This window comes from Penicillium vulpinum (genome assembly GCF_028829585.1).
Source record: "Penicillium vulpinum strain IBT 29486 chromosome Unknown utg000001l_segment0_segment0, whole genome shotgun sequence".
Lineage (NCBI taxonomy): Eukaryota > Fungi > Ascomycota > Eurotiomycetes > Eurotiales > Aspergillaceae > Penicillium > Penicillium vulpinum.
Genome location: NW_026643241.1, coordinates 5,027,649 through 5,048,572, shown reverse-complemented (window position 1 = coordinate 5,048,572; position 20,924 = coordinate 5,027,649). Strand labels below are relative to the sequence as shown.

General features: G+C 48.2%; 8 protein-coding genes across 8 annotated transcripts; 3 read left to right on the top strand and 5 right to left on the bottom strand.

Moving 5' to 3' along the window:
- Positions 1–552: 552 nt before the first annotated feature.
- N7479_001811 (WD40 repeat domain-containing protein) lies at positions 553–2,050 on the top strand (the record flags this gene model as incomplete). Its single annotated transcript, XM_057249508.1, has 3 exons — positions 553–590; positions 647–812; positions 872–2,050. The coding sequence occupies 3 exons, from the start codon at positions 553–555 to the stop codon at positions 2,048–2,050; spliced, it is 1,383 nt and encodes a 460-aa protein (XP_057113940.1).
- Positions 2,051–2,615: 565 nt separating this feature from the next.
- On the bottom strand, positions 2,616–3,368 carry N7479_001810 (uS17 family ribosomal protein; the record flags this gene model as incomplete). Its single annotated transcript, XM_057249507.1, has 1 exon — positions 2,616–3,368. The coding sequence occupies one exon, from the start codon at positions 3,366–3,368 to the stop codon at positions 2,616–2,618; it is 753 nt and encodes a 250-aa protein (XP_057113939.1).
- Positions 3,369–6,538: 3,170 nt separating this feature from the next.
- Positions 6,539–7,752, top strand: N7479_001809 (protein kinase domain-containing protein; the record flags this gene model as incomplete). The annotated part of the gene is made up of 2 exons (XM_057249506.1): positions 6,539–6,908; positions 6,962–7,752. The coding sequence occupies 2 exons, from the start codon at positions 6,539–6,541 to the stop codon at positions 7,750–7,752; spliced, it is 1,161 nt and encodes a 386-aa protein (XP_057113938.1).
- Positions 7,753–8,553: 801 nt separating this feature from the next.
- N7479_001808 (glycosyltransferase family 20 protein) lies at positions 8,554–10,339 on the bottom strand (the record flags this gene model as incomplete). Its single annotated transcript, XM_057249505.1, has 5 exons — positions 8,554–8,692; positions 8,794–9,133; positions 9,184–9,554; positions 9,604–9,976; positions 10,042–10,339. 5 exons carry the CDS (start codon positions 10,337–10,339, stop codon positions 8,554–8,556), a joined length of 1,521 nt encoding a protein of 506 aa, XP_057113937.1.
- Positions 10,340–11,171: 832 nt separating this feature from the next.
- On the bottom strand, positions 11,172–12,290 carry N7479_001807 (uncharacterized protein; the record flags this gene model as incomplete). The annotated part of the gene is made up of 4 exons (XM_057249504.1): positions 11,172–11,599; positions 11,710–12,069; positions 12,125–12,137; positions 12,207–12,290. The coding sequence occupies 4 exons, from the start codon at positions 12,288–12,290 to the stop codon at positions 11,172–11,174; spliced, it is 885 nt and encodes a 294-aa protein (XP_057113936.1).
- A 771-nt stretch (positions 12,291–13,061) lies between these two features.
- acoA (aconitate hydratase ACO1) lies at positions 13,062–15,711 on the bottom strand (the record flags this gene model as incomplete). The annotated part of the gene is made up of 3 exons (XM_057249503.1): positions 13,062–15,284; positions 15,367–15,438; positions 15,676–15,711. The coding sequence occupies 3 exons, from the start codon at positions 15,709–15,711 to the stop codon at positions 13,062–13,064; spliced, it is 2,331 nt and encodes a 776-aa protein (XP_057113935.1).
- A 1,171-nt stretch (positions 15,712–16,882) lies between these two features.
- N7479_001805 (putative C2H2 finger domain protein) lies at positions 16,883–17,363 on the top strand (the record flags this gene model as incomplete). The annotated part of the gene is made up of 3 exons (XM_057249502.1): positions 16,883–16,923; positions 17,007–17,192; positions 17,249–17,363. 3 exons carry the CDS (start codon positions 16,883–16,885, stop codon positions 17,361–17,363), a joined length of 342 nt encoding a protein of 113 aa, XP_057113934.1.
- Positions 17,364–17,813: 450 nt separating this feature from the next.
- On the bottom strand, positions 17,814–18,918 carry N7479_001804 (uncharacterized protein; the record flags this gene model as incomplete). The annotated part of the gene is made up of 4 exons (XM_057249501.1): positions 17,814–17,897; positions 17,951–18,287; positions 18,360–18,699; positions 18,756–18,918. 4 exons carry the CDS (start codon positions 18,916–18,918, stop codon positions 17,814–17,816), a joined length of 924 nt encoding a protein of 307 aa, XP_057113933.1.
- Between the last annotated feature and the right edge of the window lie 2,006 nt (positions 18,919–20,924).

The window sequence follows — 20,924 nt, the reverse complement described above, 5'->3', positions numbered from 1 at the left end:
AAGGACCAGGAGAAATATATAAAAGGTTCTGAGTTGGTGTTGCGGGGGTGCCCCGGAGGGTCTCGGGGGGGTTCAGATGGTGTCGTACTGTGTTGGGTGCCCAAAGGGTATCAAAGGCAGACTTGTCTTGATCAATAAGACACTAATACTGACTCTGGTAGAACATTAATATGTAAGCCGAACTGTCAAACTGTATATTGACAGGGGTTGTAGATCGTCGAAATACACGGGGTTAAAGAAAATAAACAGTTGGAGGTTGAAGAAAGTAAACAAAAGCCTTGGCAGAATATTGTTTTGTTAAATCCCCCGCGGTGGAGTTCACAACTTGCTCTTCATATTTATCTTCTCTTCTCTTTCTCTGTTTTCTTCAATTCATCTAGTTCTCTTGGATCAATTCGACAATTCGTCAACTCTGCAGCTCCCAAACTCCCGCCGACTCCCCTTTAATTCGCCGACACCGCTCCCACCACTTTCCCCTCCATCCACCGTTTCCGAACCTTTGGTCTATGCGCATTTTGATAAGCAGGGAAAGCAGAGAGCACATATAACATCATGAGCCAACTTCTCACGTCGCGACAGGCGGAGGAGCTGTATGTGACCCGACCTGGTTCATTTAGGGGTGACCGCTGATGGTGTTTTGCGACAGGCATAAAGGAATAATCGCCTACCTCACCTCTGTGAATTTGCACCACAGCTCCGCCGCTTTACGAGAGGAACTAGGCGACTCGATCAGAGTCGATGAGAGTACACTAAAGAAATATGAAGGACTGTTGGAGAAGAAATGGACGAGCGTAGTCCGGTTACAGAAAAAGGTGCGAAGATCCGGCATACTAGCAAGCCTTCCTCTTACTAACCTGTCATTCTGGTATAGATTATGGAATTGGAAGCACGATGCGTTGCACTCCAGTCTGAGCTGGACACCGCAACCCCGACTTCGCTGAACCGAAAAAACCAAGACCCAGTCACCTGGCTGCCTCGAGCACCAGCGCGTCACGATCTCCAGTCCCACCGCTCGCCAGTATCATGCCTCGCTTTCCATCCAATATTCTCATCTTTAGCTTCCGGCTCAGATGACACAACAATCAAGATCTGGGACTGGGAATTGGGTGAACTAGAGCGCACAATCAAAGGACATACCAGGGCAGTGTTAGACGTCGACTATGGAGGACCACGCGGAGGCACACTTCTTGCATCATGCTCGTCAGATCTGACGATCAAATTGTGGGACCCGGCTGACGAGTATAAAAACATCCGAACGCTACCAGGACACGACCACAGTGTTTCAGCAGTTCGGTTCATTCCATCCGGAGCTGCAGGGTCTCCAATGTCAGGAAACCTGCTAGTCTCGGCTTCTCGTGATCTCACACTGCGCATATGGGATGTGACGACTGGATATTGTGTCAAATCCATGCAAGGCCATGGAGACTGGATTCGAGATGTTACACCATCCCCTGACGGCCGGTTCCTCTTCTCCGGTGGAGATGACCGAGTTGCACGTCTGTGGGATATCTCGTCTGGTGATACCAAATCAACATTCCTAGGCCACGAGCACTATATTGAGTGTGTGGCCTTCGCTCCGCCAACAAGCTACCCCCACTTTGCAGCTCTTGCGGGGCTAAAGAAGCCACCGCCAATATCATCGTCTGCCGAGTTTGTGGCTACTGGTTCTCGTGATAAGACTATTCGTCTCTGGGATACCCGCGGAAACTGTATCAAGACCCTTGTTGGCCACGATAACTGGGTCCGCTCATTGGTCTTCCACCCCGGTGGAAAATACCTTATCTCAGTATCTGACGACAAGACCATGCGTTGCTGGGATCTCACGCAAGAGTGCAAGTGTGTGCGCACTATCGTGGCTCACGAACACTTCATCAGTTCCCTTCGGTGGGCGCCGCCTTTGGTTAAGGATGCCGGTGCAAATGAGGGTGCGAACGGTGCTGAGGCTGCACCTAATGGGGCAAAAGCAAAAGAAGATGCCACAAAAATGTCCATTCGATGTGTCCTGGCAACTGGCAGTGTTGATCTCAAGGTCCGGGTCTGGGCGGTATGACCTTTGAGTTGAGTTAGCATCGAGCGAGGAGCAATGGGAAAGATGAGCTTCGGCGGCACCAAAAGCTTGAGATAAATAACCCCTATGTCCAATCGACTGAGGGAGCAATGTATCTCTCGGGGTCATACTTCCAAGCTAAAGGGTTCGGGATTTGACGGGCACAGTTTGCAGTTTCTGGGTAAAGGAGTTGGTTATTCTTCTGTGATACCAGTGACTTTCTTTTCTGTTTACAAATGATTGGGGGATTAGATTAGACAGACTTGTCTAGGCTAAACCTATGTTTACGATGTATACACTGTTGGTTTTTTGTATTTTGACATTGATGGGTGGTTTCTCTTCTTCCTTTTCTCATACATACATCTTTAGACCTATCTCTAGTTGGAAGATCCACTCTAGGAATACAACATATCACAATGCCAATGAAAATAGATTGAAGCGGTATAATACAGTACATAACCTCCGATATGCAACACCACGGAGGCCAAAGGACAAATCCGACAGTTTAAATACTGAAGCCCGTCCCAAAAAGAGCTAAACGTACACATCTTCAGTAAAAGCCAACGTCTCAGCGCTCAGCCTCCTGAGCTCTCTCCTCCATAATCCTTTCATGCTCCGCCACTCTCTCCTGCACAATCCTCTTAACCTTCCCGATGCGCTCATCCTCCGCGTGGATGCGATGAATCAACTGCGCAGTAGAAAGCACTTCATCCTTAGGCACAGGGACACCCGCCTTAGCCGCCTCCTGCACAAGATCCACCTCCCGACCAAGCCGTTTCGATTCACGACGGAGATACTTCGCCGCCCAGCGCGTCTCACGCTCAGCCTCGCGCTCCTCCTTCGACAACACAGCCGGACGGTCCGCAATCGCCACGCCAAAGGGAGTGATGATGCGCTCGACGACGTGGTGCACATTCCGGCTCTTGGGCGCGCCGGACGAGAACTCGATTACATCGCCGTCGCGGAGGGAGTTGCGCGGGTCGGAGACTAGGTAGTGCGTTTCCTTGGGGTAGAACTTGCGGATGTGTCGGTCCCAGACTGTGTGACGGTGGCAGACGCCCACTGTGCGGTCCATGCGGCCAACGGAGACCACGGTGCCGGTTTTCAGGGCGGAGGCGTAGTTGCGCAGTCGGGAGGGCGCTTGTGTGTCTGTGCCGGTGATCTTGCGCTGTGTGGGGGATTGGGTGGTTGTTGAAGCGGAGCGGAGGGGTGTAGTGAGGTATCTGGTTGATTGGAGGATTGAGGGGCGTGTTAGGGACAGAGGTGTCGTGATTGAGGCTCGGAGAGGCATTGTTGCCCGGAGGAGGTGGCTTGGTGCCATTGTTGGTGGGGGAGCAGGCGGTTGCTCTTCCAATTGTAGTTGGATGGGATTGGAGAAGACGGGGAATTGGAGATGGTCAAGCACGCGAATGGTTTGTGGTTATGCTGACCGCCCAAATGGTTGCGAGCTTGAGGTGTTTGCAGTTGAGGATTTCGAGAATTTCTCGGGGAAGCATGTTTGCACTGTTTGCACTATAGTATAAGACATCGACTTAGATGGACTGAGGAGTAACTTGGGAAATTTGACAGCCAAATCCTCATATTTAAGTATATAAAGCAAATCTGCACGTCTCATTGCTTGTATAAGTGTTTGGAGTGTCGATTTCACCTAGGTAGATTTCCCAACTCTGTTCAACCGCTACCTCGACTATCATAGATATATTTTGAGATCATCACAAGGATTCCAATTAAATTATTATTAATTATCTGGGTACCATGGTAATTTGTTTGTTTCAAAATTAGTCATCTATTCGTCTACTTCATCCATTTGACAAAATGGATTGAGATTTTAGGACATCCCGAGAACGTCTACTCATGGCTGATATCTCTTCTCTTTCTTTCTTCAATAGCCATAAATGAGATTTCTTATCTTCCTGCTAATTACTTCCTTCCGAAATCGTATACAAAATAGCCGCAACTCCCCTTTCACGAGGTACTATGAAGCTAAGGGTCATTATAAAGTTCTTTTGCAGTCAGACGGCGTTCAGGTTCCCACTGAAGCATCTTTCGAACGAACTCAATAAAAAGATGTCTATCCTCCCCTTGGAGGACGACAGGCACCAAATCGGAAAAATTGAAGCTTTCAGGTGGAATCAAATGAGGTCATTCAAATCCCCCTAGATACGCAAGTGAATCAGCGTCCACCATACATAATTTCGGACGATATCTAAAACATACCCTGGTCCGAGAACAGCCCATCACGTATGTGTGGGTCACATTTCTTCAAGAATTGCGAGGGAGGCGGACCCAGAAGTCTTATCATTTGCGCAATATGCGCCTCCCTGGAAAGCTGTGCGCTTCCATGGCAAGCTCCATCAAAGAAAGTTGTTTCAGCAAGAAGCTCCCATAACTGTGAATGTTGTGAGATATAGTATGTGATAGACTTTGGTTACTTACCACCGTTCCCAAGTTCCATATATCAGCACTATAACTCCAACCAGCCTTTAAGAGCACCTCAGGTGAGCAGAATGGTATAGGTTGGATTTCATGATTATGAGGTGTTGGCACATCGCCAGAGACGGAAGCACTGAAATCACAGATTTTTAGTAAACCCACCCCCTTCGTTAGTGGTCCGAAATCTGGCCTGGAATGATAGATAGGACGGCCATCCCGGAATACATGCGGTGCGGGATCGAGCTCTTGCTGGCGGACATATCGCTCAAGCATATCAGGACCTTCAAAGCCGATAAAGAGGTTATCAGCTTTCAGATCTGCGGCTGGTTAGAGAGTCAATAGAATAGCGCTTTTCAGGGAAGAATCACCAGTGTGTATAATATGACATTCGGAGTGGAGAAAGTCTAGACCTTGGAGTATGATTCTCAGAAAAGGCTTAAGAACGTTTGGAGGTACACCAGTACGTCCAAGGTGTCTTCCAAGAAGCCAAAACGGCTCTCGCAATGGTTCGAAGACTAAACAAGTATGTTGTCCAAGGAGTCCTTGCACCTGGAATGACTCTTTGACCAATCGAACACATCTTAGACCTTCGTGATCAGAATTCAAGGCAGCAATATGCTGTGAGATTACTATCTCTTCTTCCGCGGCTTTCTTTTCCCCGTCTCCGAGATTTGTGATTTTCAAGGTTACGTATTGTGTCGACTGCCATGGCCAGCTTTGTAATGGTAGGAAAGACATGACACCGAAACTGATCAATCAACTAACCGGGAAACATCTTTTGCCCGCTAAACCGTGCAACTAGCACCCCAGCCGAGCTTTGAAACAATTCGATACCGCCCGACATTCTCCCCAATGCGAGCAGCATAGTATGTCTTAGGATCGTAACTAGGAATTTGTTCCTCCTCTATGGGCGATGAGAGCGCGATGGCATGAGAGGAGGAAGACATTGGACGCAACAAATGCTTAGGATGGGAGATTTTCCGAGGTGATTGTCGAAACAAAGTCATCTTAATGAAGAACACATCAACAAAATGATCAGAATAGAAACGGTTTATACGTATAACAGGTGCTGGCTAATCACCTGACGTCCCCTGTTGCTCCCCTAGTTAGCTTTGACACTAGGTAGTTTAAAACATCATCCTACCAGAATAGTAGTACATCGTGGTTCTGATCTCCGAGGGCTTTCCTGAGTTAAATTTCAAAATTTTCGAGGAGTTTTCAATCCTGAAAGCCTCCTCGCTGGCGCTATCGCAGCTTGGAGGTCAAGACCTTCGACCCAAAATGGGTTATGCGGAAGACTAATAAAGTGGTTGTAAGGGCCAAGAAGAACTCTCTAACCAGAATGCGACGGTATAGTCGTTCGAGCGACCGCGACAACGACAGGGATAGCCCCGACAAAGATCGAGTAACACGGACGTCGATAATCAATTACTTACCGTTGTTAGGTGGACTTAGTTCTAAGGTAAGGGGGCGCCTACTGAAAGCGTCGAAGAGGGCAGAGGGAAACGTCTTAGCCCCGAGCAATAATATCGTCGGGAAATGTCCTAGTCAGTTCTAAATCCCCTTAGGAGGTGGTTTGGATGTCTTATTGGATCAAACACAAGAGATTCTCGATCGCGGAGTTCTTATCGAAACTCACGGTCCTCGACAAGCCTACTTTATAACGTTCCCTCCAGAGGTTTCACACCCCAGCTCTATACCGTTATCGTCTGAAATACCTCCTAAACAGTCTTCACAGCAGTCTTCACGCTTTCAATTTTATTCTCAGAACGTATCCTCGCGATAAGTAAAAATATTAAAAGAGTAGCCGTGCTACCGCACCCATGCCGTTTTCATTGGGGTGGGCTAGTAAGACGGCTAGTAGTAGAAATAGGCGGCGTAAAGGCGGTCGATAATGGAGGTACCAGGGTGCAAATACTCATGAAATGCCACCGTACCAAGGAGGAAATAAAAGACCTACCCCTCGACTGAACATTTCTCCTTAAACGCCTTTCCAGCATATCCTCAACCTGAAAAAGAAAGACTAACTTGTCCACCGATCATACTTTAGAAGTCAAAATGCCAGCCGCAGCAGCTCCTCCTCATTTTACGACTCCTGACCTTGAATTACTGTCGTACTGTGAAGACAGAGACTTTCGAGCTGAAGGGAAGCCTGAGCCTAACAGTCGCTCGCAGTCTCTGGTCTACTATTCTCAAGACAAAAAATGGTGGATCAGAGTAACTTTTAAGGGCGCAATTTCGTGTTCTACCTATGATGCTGAGCCAGAACAAATCAAATCAAAACGCGAACGACGAATTGAATTCCAAGGCTTTGTAAGGTTAATTGATTTTCGATCGTTGGCTCTTCTGAATAACACTTTGACTGAAGTGATCTTGAACGGAGACCCGGAAACAACTGAGCCTGTGAAGCTATATCGCGAACCAGAGGGTACCAATCGGTTTACAAAACTTATCAAAATTCTGCGATTCTATATTCGGGAGGACCCATCAAGAGTGGTTTATCCGCTATCCCTCCAATTTCCGTTTTTCGGGCTATCAATGTCGCCGAATTGAAGGAAGAGGATGAAATCACCGACGGAGTGTTCCGGGTTCTATACAAGCGCGACAGAAAACTATATATTCTCAAGTTAGTTAATCGGCCCCTTTACCAACCACGCGATTCGGATGTTATACAAAAAGAACTTGAAAATCTCGAGCAATTTCAAGGTGTAGCAGGGATCGTTCAGCCAGCTGGTATTGCGGTGTTCGCCAACCCATACGCGAACTCCCAAAATTGTGTTCAACAAATGGTTGTTTATGGTATTCTGTTGGAGTACTATAGCGGTGGCTCCTTACAACGTGTTATAAATGAAAAGCGTATTAGGGAATTCGACTGGGAGCGATGGGCTGTCCAAATTGGGAATGCTTTGGACATTTTTCACCGCGCAAAAAAAAACCATATGGATATAAAGCCTTCAAATATTGTTCTCGACGATGATAGCAATGCGGTCCTTATTGATATAAGCGGCATCGGTGGAGTAACGTACGAGTGGTGTGCTCCAGAGATACGGGATGAAATATCACCCTTTGATCTTCCATTCCAAACACGTCGATTGAATGATATTTCGGCCTATGGGAAGCTTTTGACAGAGATTGCGTCAAACGCTGGGAACAGCCCCTTTGCGGGAACTCTCAGGTTGGTTGGGGATCATCTTAGTGAAGAGAATGTTCACAACAGGTGGACTCTATCTGAGGGAATCTCTAGGTTGAAAATTTGTCAGTACATTGATTAATGGTTTAGAATGTTTGCATTATATAAAAGGCAGGTGTATTGAGCTCCTAACCACAAATTGACAAATTCTCCAGGGCTGTTACATTCAAACATAACTTCATTCCACATCATCTTCGTCAAAATCACCGTTGGTCCTCAATGCTGCACCTTATCTTAGTCCATGGTTACGCAATCAAACAAGCCTCTCGTCTCAAGTTAGATTTTTTATCAATAAATAATTGACTACTCTGTAGTTATGCATAACTCTGAATTAACTACGGAGTAAAAATGATAAAATCCGTCCACTGTGGAATATATACCCGTTTTTGTATGGTACAAATATACGGAGTAGTATTTCGACATATAACTATTGGTTAACCCCGTCTAGCTCACTAAGTACCAGTGACAAGACTCTATGAAAAATATAAAGAGAGAGTATATAACACCAAACATAAAAGCCCAAAGAGATATTCACAGGGACACACGACGCAATCTAGCTCGTATGGTTTATGTATGCTCACAGTTTCCCCTTCATAACAACCCTAGCGGGATGACCATATTCTGCCCATATTTCCCGCTGATTCGGAGGAACCATTAATCCAGGACTGGATTCTGTAGCAGAAGTCTGATCTAGAAGGAAACCCCAACCTTTGTTCAGAAATCAAATTTATAGAAAAGAAAAGAAGAAACCAATGAGAAAACTCTAAGAAAATACATTCGCCTCATCCATGTTCGTGAAGGCCATCTAAGTTTCATTTGAAAGACTCGTTCCGATTGCAAAGCGCGCACCAAGAAACATGTCTCGGAAGAGGATCATCAAATATTATTCCGCCTCTTGCGTCGTGGGTGGCACCTCGACTTCGGTTGACTCTGTTTCAGCCAATATCTTAGATTGGAATTTATCGGCAGAGTGTGCCGATATCCGGGTGAGTTCGGTGACGAAGGATTGGCCCCAGAATGCGCTAGAAAATGATCAGTCGGGAATGAAATACAAGAAACAAGGAAGAAAACATCGCCCCTCGATGGAAGGGCTGACATCAACAGGGATGAGAAGGAAACGTACCTGGTGTACTTAGAAACGTATCTGTCCAACTTGGCAAAATTGAGAGCTCTCTGTTCATCGCTCATAGTCACGGCTTCTTGATAGGCACCTGCTAGTTCTTCGGTGTTCCAGGGGTTCACGATAATACTACCGTTCAGACTCTGGGCTGCTCCAGCGAATTCAGAAAGCACCAACACTCCGTGACGCTTCTGCTGGGTGGCGATGTACTCGTAGGCCACCAGATTCATGCCGTCACGGGTAGATGAGACAATGCAGGCATCTGATACGGCATAGAGAGCGATGAGTTCGTCAAAGTTGACGGACTTGTGCAAGAAGTGAATAGGCTGGAACTCGACCGTGCCTTGAAGGACGATTAGCCTCGTTCAAAAGAACACCAGACGAGAAACGTACCGAACTTTCCATTGATCCGACCCACCAGTTCGTTCACCACAGCCCTCAAGTTCTGGTACTCCTCGACATCCTGTCGACTGGGAACAGCAACTTGTACAAGCACGACCTTCCCAACCCATTCAGGGTGGTCGCTGAGGAAGACTTCAAGCGCGTGCAACTTCTGGGGCACGCCCTTGATGTAATCAAGACGATCGACGCCGACCATCAGCTTCACGCCCTGGAACTTCTGCTCTAGCATGGCAATGCGCTTCTGCACCTTCTCCTTCTTCAACCCTTCCTTGAACTTCTCAGGGTCAATGCCAATGGGGAAAGCTCCACATGTGATAATCTTGCCCTGGAACTCAATGCCATTGGGCGTAGTTGCAAGGCCACTAGTCTTGTTAGATATATAAACTCCAGACCCTATAGGGGTATACTAACAGTAAGCGCGAGCAACTGCTCAGGAAATGGCGCGTGTAATCATAAGTGTGGAAGCCAATGAGGTCGCAATGCAGGACACCCAAGAGCAGTTCATTCCGCACAGGGAGAATCCGATAGATCTCACTGCTGGGGAACGGTGTATGTAAGAAGAAACCGATCTTCACGTTCTTCTTGGTATCGCCGATCTCCTCGCGCAGCATCTCGGGAAGCAGCATCAGGTGATAGTCGTGAACCCAAATCAGGTCACCATCCTGCACTTCCTTCGAGATAGCCTTTGCGAAAAGACGGTTTGCTTCCTTGTACGCTTCCCAGGCGGACTCGTCGAAGGTGATCTCACCAGGGTGGTAATGGAACAGAGGCCAGAGGATAGAGTCTATGGAAAGAAAGCGTTAGTGTACATTCTAGGGATCTCGCGGGGAGAAGCAAGGAGCAACTAACTGGAGAACCCATTGTAGTGCCGATCTGCCAGCTCATCATCAATGAAGACCGGTACAGCGCCGTATTCCTCCTTGAGACGCTGCTTCACTTCGGGGATCTCGGCTTCGGGCACCTCCAGGCCGGGCCAGCCGTACCACTGGAAAGTGGTTGACTTGGAGAGACCACTCAGACCACTAACCAGACCTCCAGAAGACATGGAGAAATCATATTTTCCATCATCAGACCGCTTGATTGTGATCGGCAACCGGTTGGAGACCAGAAGCAGTCGAGCTTCGTTCTTGGCCTCGACAGCAGGCATGATGTGACGATCGAGCAAAATCGGATGGGATTATATGTATTAGAATATGGGTCTTCAGTGTAGGCTAGACAAGCCTCCTGTGGTGCCGAAAGACGATGCGATTAGAAACACGATTTCGTAGGCGGGGAAACTCTTGGAGATCAAGATCATGACGAATGTGAACCAACCTTTTGGAACAAGTGGATATTCACTCCGGATGAGCAACAGACTAGCAATCTTTCTCCATAGATAGCTTGTAATACTAAACAAAAAGTCGAGATTTCAGAGAGATGAGGGAAAAAAAAAGAGGTGAAAGGTGAGCAAAGCGGGGGACTGAAATGCGCGCAAATGCGAACGTCACTGGAAAAAACGTGCGGGCCTCAATATCGCTCACATCAGAGAAAAAATGTAAGCAAGGAATCTTTCCAAGACTCTCTTTCTATTATTCTGGGATTTTGGAATTTCAAAGAGATATTTCAAGAGTTCATCTTTTTTATCTCGATTCTGATTCTTAGGTTGTACAACATGGCCTGTGAGTCCCGTCAGTCATATGATGGCTATTGAAGTACTCCGTACTATGTACATCTAAGATGAGTGAGCACTGACGTCGGGCTCTTTTTTTAGATCTAAGGTGTTCATTGTGTCTTCTCAAATATATTTTTGAACGTATTACAGATGTCTTTACTTTTTTTTTTTAAGACGCCACGACAATATACGAATGCGGTATAAAACCCCAACGCGTAAACTCTACTACAACAAGGGATATCCCAACCATGCATTGAACAGTTCTACCATTTACATGTAGATTCCATAATCTTAAATACACATCTTAAAAGGATCAGCTCAGCGAAACTCACAAAGCCGACTTCTTACTCACAAGACTCCATTTCCCCGAGTCCGAATCAAGGACCGTCCGCCCCTCATCTTGAAGCTTCAACAATACCAGCAAAACACCGCGCGAAGCAGGCAAATGCAAAGACTCGGGAACATCACGGTATATGCACTTCACTAACTCAATAGGCGTCCACCATACCTGCTTGCGCTCCGGCGAGGGCTCACCATCCGCGACAGCAAGCCCACCAAATCGCAGCACGCGCAGGACCTCGTCTTCCCGCTGCTGTCGGTGCTTGATGTACTCTGTGATCCGTGCACCGGCATTGTCAATCACCGCTCCGTGTCCGGGATAGCCCCGGCCTGAAGAGACACGGTCGCGCATCCGGTGCAGACTATTGAGGTAGATTTTGAGGTCTTCGAAGACGGCTGTGCCGTGGCCTAGGACGTCTGTGGGGTTGGGTTAGATATGTTTTTAGGGATAACTGTACATACATATATCATGTTTTATTGGTGGAAGGGGAGGTTGGATGGATATATCTCGATCTAGGAACACTTACTATCACCCGTGAACATAGCATTCTCCTCCTCAAGCATAAACACCATATGATCAACAGTATGGCCAGGCGTATGGGTTGCAGTCAAGGTAGCACCCTCAACAGAGAACACCTGGCCCTCCTGGATATCTGTCTGAGTGGACTCGGGCTGGTGTTTGAAGATCTGAGCCTGGGGACAGAGCTTAAGTAGATCTGGCAGTCCATTGACATGATCGGGGTGCCAGTGTGTCAGTAGAGCCTGATGGACTGTTGCTTTTTCTTCGGAGAGCACGGTCTGGAGGTTTGCTGCCCATGCGGGCTTGCCTTCGCCTGTATCTATTAAGATTCGCTTGTGGCCACGGCCAATTAAGTATGTGTTTGTGCCTGCGTATGGTGGTTAGGGTGTGGATTCTGGGCTGAGATACAAGGTGATGCTTACCTTGGAGTGTGAACTGTGTTACGTTGTGTGCTTTTGATCAGCTTGTTATGATATAGTGACATCATGGTATCTATGTACTTACCTTCCCCGGATTTCCGCCTAGAATCCTCACGACTGAGGCGCTGAGGCGCTCCACTTCTGGGAGTTGGACGAGCTGGGTTGCCATTTTTTGAGATGGGGAACAGTAGATGGAAGGTTGGAGATCTTCAGCAACTTGCTTCTTATATCTGTACAAATCAGTGGTCAACTGACGGCTGACGTATCATTCAAGATGCTCTAGGCTTGTTGGATGCGAATAGACAGCTTATGCTGAGATATAGGCGAACTTGAGAAGATATCGAAGCGGTAAACTTGCCGAATCTAATGACGGAATAACATAACTTGATGGCGTCCAGCTCAATCTTATACTGACGTCCAACGGACGCGGGGCAGAAATTATGCCTCGGTAAGCTTATCTCAGCCTTTGATGTGTCCGAGGTGTCAACTACCGTCGATGGGGGACCTGTATTATGCCGGATATGGTTGAAATACCCAGGATACGAGCCTACAATCTACGAAAGGAAAAATTTGAAGAAAAAAAAAAAGAAATTGTCTATGCATGCCATTCCTAACATACAAAAACAGTCATGTAAAAATCAAAAAGAGTATATCCATTGAGCCCACCCAGATATCGGGAATCAACGCAAGGCCGAGAAATCAGGCCTACAAAAACACAAGTTCATAATTTTTCCCAGAGCGTAACTCCTCGTATCCTGCTCATGAAAGGGGCGCGGGCAATAGACAACCAATCCAATGGCTGCCGTGTCACACCGTGGTTTTCAAAAGCATGTATCTGAATTGTTCAACACACCAGAGAACGTAGTTTACACAGGTGTCTCGGTCATAACCGAGACACTTCGGTTTTATTGTTGGAGAGTCATGACAGAAGAAAGGCAGTTTAAGCCTTGCGGGCCATGGTGTTGAGGGCAGAACCATCGTGGAACCACTCCAGCTGGGACTCGTTGAAGGTGTGGCTGAGGGAGATGTCGAAGGCGGCGCCACCATCCTTGGGGTGGACACGGAGAGTGATGGGCTTGCCAACCTCGAGCTGAGTGCAGAGGAGGTCGACCTTGTCCTCGGGGTTGATCTTGTCGTAATCGGCAGGATCGGAGAAAGTGAGAGGAAGCATACCCTGCTTCTTCAAGTTGGTCTCGTGGATACGAGCGAAGGAACGGGTGATGATGGCGAGACCACCGAGGTGACGGGGCTCGAGAGCGGCGTGCTCACGGGAAGAACCCTCACCGTAGTTCCAGTCACCAATGACAACCCACTTGACGCCACGAGCCTTGTAGTCACGGGCAGTAGCGGGGACGGCATCGTACTCCTTGGTGAAGTAGTTCTTGACCTTGTTGGCCTCACCGTTCTCCTCGTTGGTGGCACCGATCAACATGTTGTTGGAGATGTTGTCCAGGTGGCCACGGTACTTCAACCAGGGGCCAGCCATGGAGATGTGGTCAGTGGTGGTCTTGCCCTTGCACTTGATCAGAATTGGAATGTCGGTAGCATCCTTGCCATCCCAGGCAGAGAAGCCAGCGAGAATCTGGAGACGATCGGAGGTGGGGGAGACAGCAACGTTGACAGTGGAACGATCGGCGGGAGGAGCCTGGTAGGTATCACGGCCGGCATCGTAGCCACGGGTGGGGAGACCATCACCGGAGGGAGCCTTGAGCTTGAACTCCTTGCCATCCTTGTCCTTGAGGGAGTCGGTGAGGGGGTTGAAGTTGAGAGTACCGGCAACGGTCATGGCGACGACCAGATCGGGAGAGGCAACGAACGCGTGGGTGGCGGGGTTGGCGTCGTTACGGCCAGTGAAGTTACGGTTGTAGGAAGAGATGATGGAGTTGGCCTCACCCTTCTTCACGTCCTTGCGGTCCCACTGACCAATGCAAGGTCCGCAGGCGTTGGCAAGGATGACACCGCCGTACTCCTCGAGGGTCTGGAGCTGACCGTCACGCTCGATGGTAGCGCGAATCTGCTCGGAACCAGGGGTGATGGTGAACAGAGACTTGGACTTAAGACCGTGGTCAAGAGCGTCACGGGCGATGGAAGCAGCGCGGGACATATCCTCGTAGGAGGAGTTGGTGCAAGAGCCGATCAGGCCGACCTTGAGCTCCTCAGGCCAGTTGTTGGTCTTGACAGCCTCCTTGAACTGGGAGATGGGAGTGGCAAGATCGGGAGTGAAGGGACCGTTAACGTAGGGCTCGAGCTCATCAAGGTTGATCTCAACGAGCTGATCGTACTGAGCACCCTCATCCTCACGGAGAGAAGCGGCGTATTCGCGGGAGAAGTCACCAATGTGCTGACGCTTGGTGGCCTTCAGGTAGTCGTACATGCGGTCGTTGAAGGGGAAGATGGAGGTGGTGGCACCAATCTCGGCACCCATGTTACAGATGGTAGCCATACCAGTGCAGGACAGGGACTCAACACCGGGACCGTGGTACTCGATGATAGCACCGGTACCACCCTTCACAGTAAGGAGGCCGGCGACCTTAAGGATGATATCCTTGGGAGTGGTCCAGCCAGACATCTTACCAGTGAGACGGACACCGATGACGTTGGGGGCCTTCAGCTCCCAAGGGAGACCAGCCATAACATCGACGGCATCAGCGCCACCGACACCAATAGCAGCGGTAGCAAGACCACCAGCGTTGGGGGTGTGGGAGTCAGTACCGATGATAAGACCACCGGGGAAAGCGTAGTTCTCAAGAACGATCTGGTGAATGATACCGGAACCTGGCTTCCAGAAACCGATGTTGTACTTGGCGGTAGCGGAGGCAAGGAAATCGTAGACCTCCTTGTTGATGTCGTTGGCACGGGCAAGATCCTTCTCACCTCCAATCTGGGCCTCAATCAAGTGGTCACAGTGGACAGTGGTGGGGGTCTGGACGCGGTCCATGCCAGCGGACATGAACTGCAGAATAGCCATCTGGGCAGTGGCATCCTGGCAAGCAACACGATCGGGGCGGAGCTTGAGGTAAGAGACACCACGCTGGATGTCCTGACCGTGGGGGTCGTCAAGGTGAGAGTACAGGACCTTCTCGGAGAAAGTGAGAGGGCGCTGCAGACGGCCACGGACGATGTCGAGGTTCTCGGACATCTTCTTGTAGTTAATGTAGTGACCCTGTGATGTAATACGTTAGTCGCTATTGCTTGAAATTGTACTCCACGCTCGGTTCTCGGGCGCTAGGCTGGCAGCCACTCACAGTTTCCTGGTTAGTCATCTCGACCTTCTTGTCGAGGGGGTTGACGGTAGCGAAGGCCCGGGTTCCGGTGACCTAAACATCATAAAGTCAGTAACTGCAGGTCTGAAATATTTCTGAGCTATCATGCACGCCGGCGTATGTGCTACGCCACGTGTGTAAAATCAAGCTTGGCAATGAGGTCACTGCTTACAAGACGGAACTTGGGGGCCTAAGAGTCGAAACAAGTCAGTTTTCCATTCATCAAAGAATCACACAAGCACTCAGATCGAGCGCCATGCTGCGACAATGAGCCGAGGGAGAAAGACATACCAGCGCACCAGCGCGCGCGAGGCGAGTGGAAATCATGATGGGCAGCTCTATGAGATGGGATTGCACATCCAAGAGCTAATAACCACCTTCACCAAAGTATGAGAGTGGAGAGTAGAATGAGAGAAGAAGAGATCAAAAAGGAAGAAGAGGATGAAAGCTTGGTTTTGAGTGGGAGAAAGATTCTACGGGGCCCGGGAGTAGAGCCGTAACCGCTGTTACCACGGCGATACAATACGGCTGGTATTGGGCTTAGCCTGCCGCATGCGACGGCAAGGGCTGGGCAATTTGATAGAGGCTGTTCATGGCCAAGAATTCTTAATATTGACTCTGAATTATGATGAGATATAGCAGCTATTATACACTATATTCTTATTTTTTTTTTCTTTCTAATTCATATTCCTTTCCCATATGAAGTTTTCAATATTCTAATATCTGTGGCCATTTGTGGCCACTTGTTCGCCATGATGTACTGGGAAGGTAACAGCGATACAAGGCATGTGACGGGTATAACTCGGCCACCAATCATGGAGTTTCCAATTACAAGGGCCCCCCTTCGTCCAGCTCCTCCCACTCCTCCCATTTCGGACCAAAGGGCTAAAAGGGCTAACTTTGGAAATGCGTTCGCATGTACAAAGTACTCTCGGCGTGTACCCCGTGCTATTGTGAAGGGCTTTGACGTATGTGGGTTTATGGGTTTCATAAACAATCTAGCCAATGATGAACATGGGTTTACTAGTGAACCTCGGGATGTTACAATATATGCTCTATTAGTATAGTGCTTTCTGAACACTATTACATTATATATCCTATATATCCTATATACTCCGTACAGTTATAACAGTTATACAATTATACACTAATACCTATTTTATACATCTCTCTTGAAGCTTGGAATTATATCGGAACAACATACCGCAAACGTCATTAAATACACGTACGGTGACGAAATCAACTAAGCCGAGGTGAGCCGAATGGCAATCCCGCACCGCCAAGGGTTGCCGTCTCTGATCACCAGCCAATTAACCGTCAGCCATTTCAATCGGTGGCCGCGGCCCACAAGCGGAAATTTTATCTCAATTACTCGCTGTCCTTAGCCTCCTTGACCCACTTTCCTCTTCACTCCGGAAATCGGTGGTAAACCAATTTTCATTTTGCATCTATTTTAATCGGATCGAGCTCCGAGGCATTTCGGCTATCAGCTATCAGCATGGGTGCCCTCAGAAAAGTCAAGAACAAGCGTCGCACTAGGTACGTCTACCTGAGGCATTGTACCTGTACCTGTACCTGTCGTTGTCGCTGGCGCTGACGCTGATTTGCTAACCTACTCACAGAGACTATGATCTAGTCGTCGCAGATATCAAAACTCAAGGTCACCTGCAGAAGTTCAAGGACACGAAAGACCCGGAGGATTTGCCTGGTCTAGGCAAGTTCTTCTGCACTGAGTGCTCCAAATGGTTTGAGAGCGACTACAACCTCAAGGCGCATGCCAAGGGCAAAAACCACAAGCGGAGGCGAGTGTTTTTTCGATGTCATGTGCTCTTGTCGCATTGCTGACCAACTACGCGCGTTTCAGACTTCGTATCCTACGCGATGAGCCTCACAGCCAACTGCTTGCCGAGCGTGCGATCGGACTAGGTCTCATCGACAACGGCAAGCGTGAAGAGAATGCCGACGAGATGAAGGAATAAATCGAAGCTTGATCTTCGGCCTTCTGGGATAAAAATCAAACCTTTGCCACGCGACCACGATCCTCTTTTCCTGCAAATCGACATGCGCATATCGACACCCAAAAGTTTCTAGGACAATACATCTAGACTCGTTCTGACGTTGTTTTTCCTCATTCCGTTCATGCATAGCGGTGGAGTATCACGTGAAGCAATTTTTTTTTTATATTGCCGATACTCGCCGTGTTACCGCTCTTCCGTTTTGCGGGCTCGAAATCGCCGAGCATCGGCGGAAACGGCACCTGGGCGAAATTTACGGAGCCCACCCTATACTAGCAATACTAGTAATTCCAATAGAAATCCCTCAATACGAAATCTAACCTAAATCGGCTTTCGGTAACTGTGTAGCTTGGCTTGTTTTGAGATATTTCGGTTCTATATTCTAAGCTTGATCGTCGCTCTAGGAACATATATTTACAGCGCTGTGGACTCTTGGGTCTTCACTTGTGGGTCCCAGGAATGATTAAAGCTCTTCATCAACCATTCATATGCTGCCCACTATATCAGACGTCAGTTATTTGATCAATTGGAATAACAAGGAGAAATCATACCTGAACAGCATTCACAATGAACGCCCTGACACTGCAAACACCAAAACCACGATAGAATGCCTTGATACCCTCGACACGATAGGTCTCTTTCGCAATCTGGAAAGAATTCAGTATTTGGCCCTGTTGTCGTAGTAGAGACTGGCTCTCAGCTGTCCTGAGGGAATGATCTGTAATCGTCTGTGCCTGTAGTCGTGTCTTAATCATATCCAAAGGAAACACCGAGCCCCAAGTAGCAACGCCAGCAATGCCACCGCAAAGTAGAATCTTCATAGCAGCCTGATGCGAACCATCATCATCAGAGGTCATAAATCGTTTGCAAAGTTCGTAGGTCCAGAAACTACGTTACATCAGCATTAAATCCCTCAATTGATACACTGGGGTATCCGGGGGTGGCGTGTTAGTTCCATACTAGAATCCATAGCCAATTGAATCTCTGGCGCTAGTAATCCCGCCCCCAAAGTACAGACCCCTCCAGCCGCGCGTTCGGAAGACATCCTTGGCGACCGCCCACGAGGAGACTTCTGGCCGGCGATCAAGCTGTGCCCGGCACTTGATGAACTCCGTTGGCGATGAGACGGTCCAGCTAGCTAGTCCGCCCACGGCACCGGCCAGCCAGATCTTGTAAGGCGAGACCCCCACGGGATTGGTGGGATCTGTTACGGACCCGTCCAATGCTATCAAGGATCGGTTGTAAGCAACAAATAGAATAGCATTGAGAGCTCCGTAGCCTAGGATCGGAGCGGCCGCGCCTATAATAACGGTTAATCAATTGTTACTTGTATCACTAAATCGGTGCGACACGGACCTCGAACAAGAGACTTTGCTTTTTCGAAGCGGCTTAGGTGTGCCGGTGATACATCTGCATATGAGCCTCCCGCTTGCAGCCGGACTTTGATAACATCGAGAGGATTGCCAATGATGATCCCAACGGCTCCGCTGATATAGCCGGCCCAGAAATCTGTGGCCATGAGATCTCGATCCTAACGGCCAGATTGGAAATGATTGATACGCAAATGTCAATCATTCAACCTCGGGAAGCCACCCCAGGTCTCCATAGCGGGGTCTCACGTGCCGCCCCGCGAGGGGTGATTACTTTGTGCATACATACCAGTAGGGCGCCGAGGGTCTGCCGAGGCCTGACCTCGGCCCGGGGCAGATGGACTTTATCCGGATGGGGTTTGTTGAATCGCGCCGAATGTACTCCGTCTCCGTACCAGGATGATATCGTGATCCACCCACTGAAGTTCGACCACCACAACTCAAGGATTACGGTATCAGGCTAGAAGTTAGAACGAGTCCTTGCCTAGGTAGATCGGTATGCATGTGGGTAGAAAAGTCTATGTCGTGTTTCTCGACAATGACTCAAACGGCTCGGCATCTCCACAGGAAAAGCTGAAGCCATTGCGGACTGTAGTTCCCGGATACACCGCAGAAGTTGGAAAATCCAGCCTACATGATATCTCTGTCTTGATTCAGACTTTATTCATAGTTTCTTCCTTCCACATGGCTGCAAATTACGTCAATATGGTGAAGTCCATTGATATTTCGGAGTCGGAAGTTGCGTCGTGGGCCTCGCAGATTGAGGTGATAGAAGCCTGTTTAGAATAATCAGCCGCAAACTGCAGAATATAGTGATAGACTCAGGCGCCAAGGCACTATTTGTTTGTAGTATCAGATCTCCCTTTGTCCCCACAGAGAATATAAAGAGCTCCATAGCAGTAGGTAGATCATCATCCACATTTATTCCTGCTTCCCCACCCCTTGGAGGAGCAGGGTGTGCGTCCATTATATATTGAAAAGCACAACTCCTACATAAGGAATAAAATCACTCGGAGATATAGATGACTGATTTTCTTTTATCAATAAAAGCTAGCAAAATAAAGTCCCCAGTGGTCGCTATATATGATAGTCTGCTGGTCGCACTTGCCATTCAGACTTCCAGTTCTGCACTTGCTAGAACTCCGAACTTTTACAAAATACAACGTGAACCACTCTACACAAAACAGATCGTCACCGTTGGAACTACTTTTTGCTGAATTCAACCTAACCACAAGGGAAACCAAGCTTCGAAACTATTTCAACTTCCACAGAAAATGTAAACCACATCCTAGAATCCTTATGTCTTCGCTTGACGTGTGATACTGACAATGAATTTTGTTGATAGACTGCCCAGAGTGTGATAGGCAAGCAAATTCGCCAAATAGAGGCAGCTGGTCCTCTCTCTCTCTCTCTCTCTCTCTCGCTTCAAGGCCTATACAACACAACCTCGAGTGAATTGCATAATCCCGAGTTTGAAGGACCTCTATGGCATTGGCCCAATTTAACCTGAGCTCCCGCAGCAAAAAGTGAGAGGCAAAACTGGAGTAACAAGGTCATCTAATATATCTAACAGTCACGATACAACAGAAAAGTGGCCGTCCCTGGTCATGGAAATTGGTCTCTCTGAACCAGAAGCACAGCTATGAGCTGATGTGTATTGGTACGGAGTAGACTACATGATACTCTTTCATGTCAAGGCATCTCCCAAACGTGGAATCGCCGTGGGATAGAACCATCGAAATTCCATAAATATCGCACATGGGACAGTGGTAGAGGTTTAGAGCGCTCTGCTTTATGATTCTACGCAATTCCAAATGGATTCCTCTGCCAATAAAGCCTAATGTAAGCCGAATTATGATCCATCAACTTTATACTAGTCGCTAACCCTTGTTAGTTTTTCGAAGCTCATGGACTCGAGAGGAAATGACCCGCTGCAATAGGGCTGGTCCCAAGTGGTCTCTACGGCGTATGGAACGCTATACTATTCTGGCAATTTCCTGTTGTTGATGGCTATATCACAAGGTCGTAAGACAAGCATTTTCTCTCCTTGACAAAAGAGGTCTCTTGGTCTTGACAAAGATGTCTAAGATTACCACCAGGAGTTCTTGGATATCAGCAATGCAGTCGCGCCTACCTGCCAAGATGGTCAAAAGAG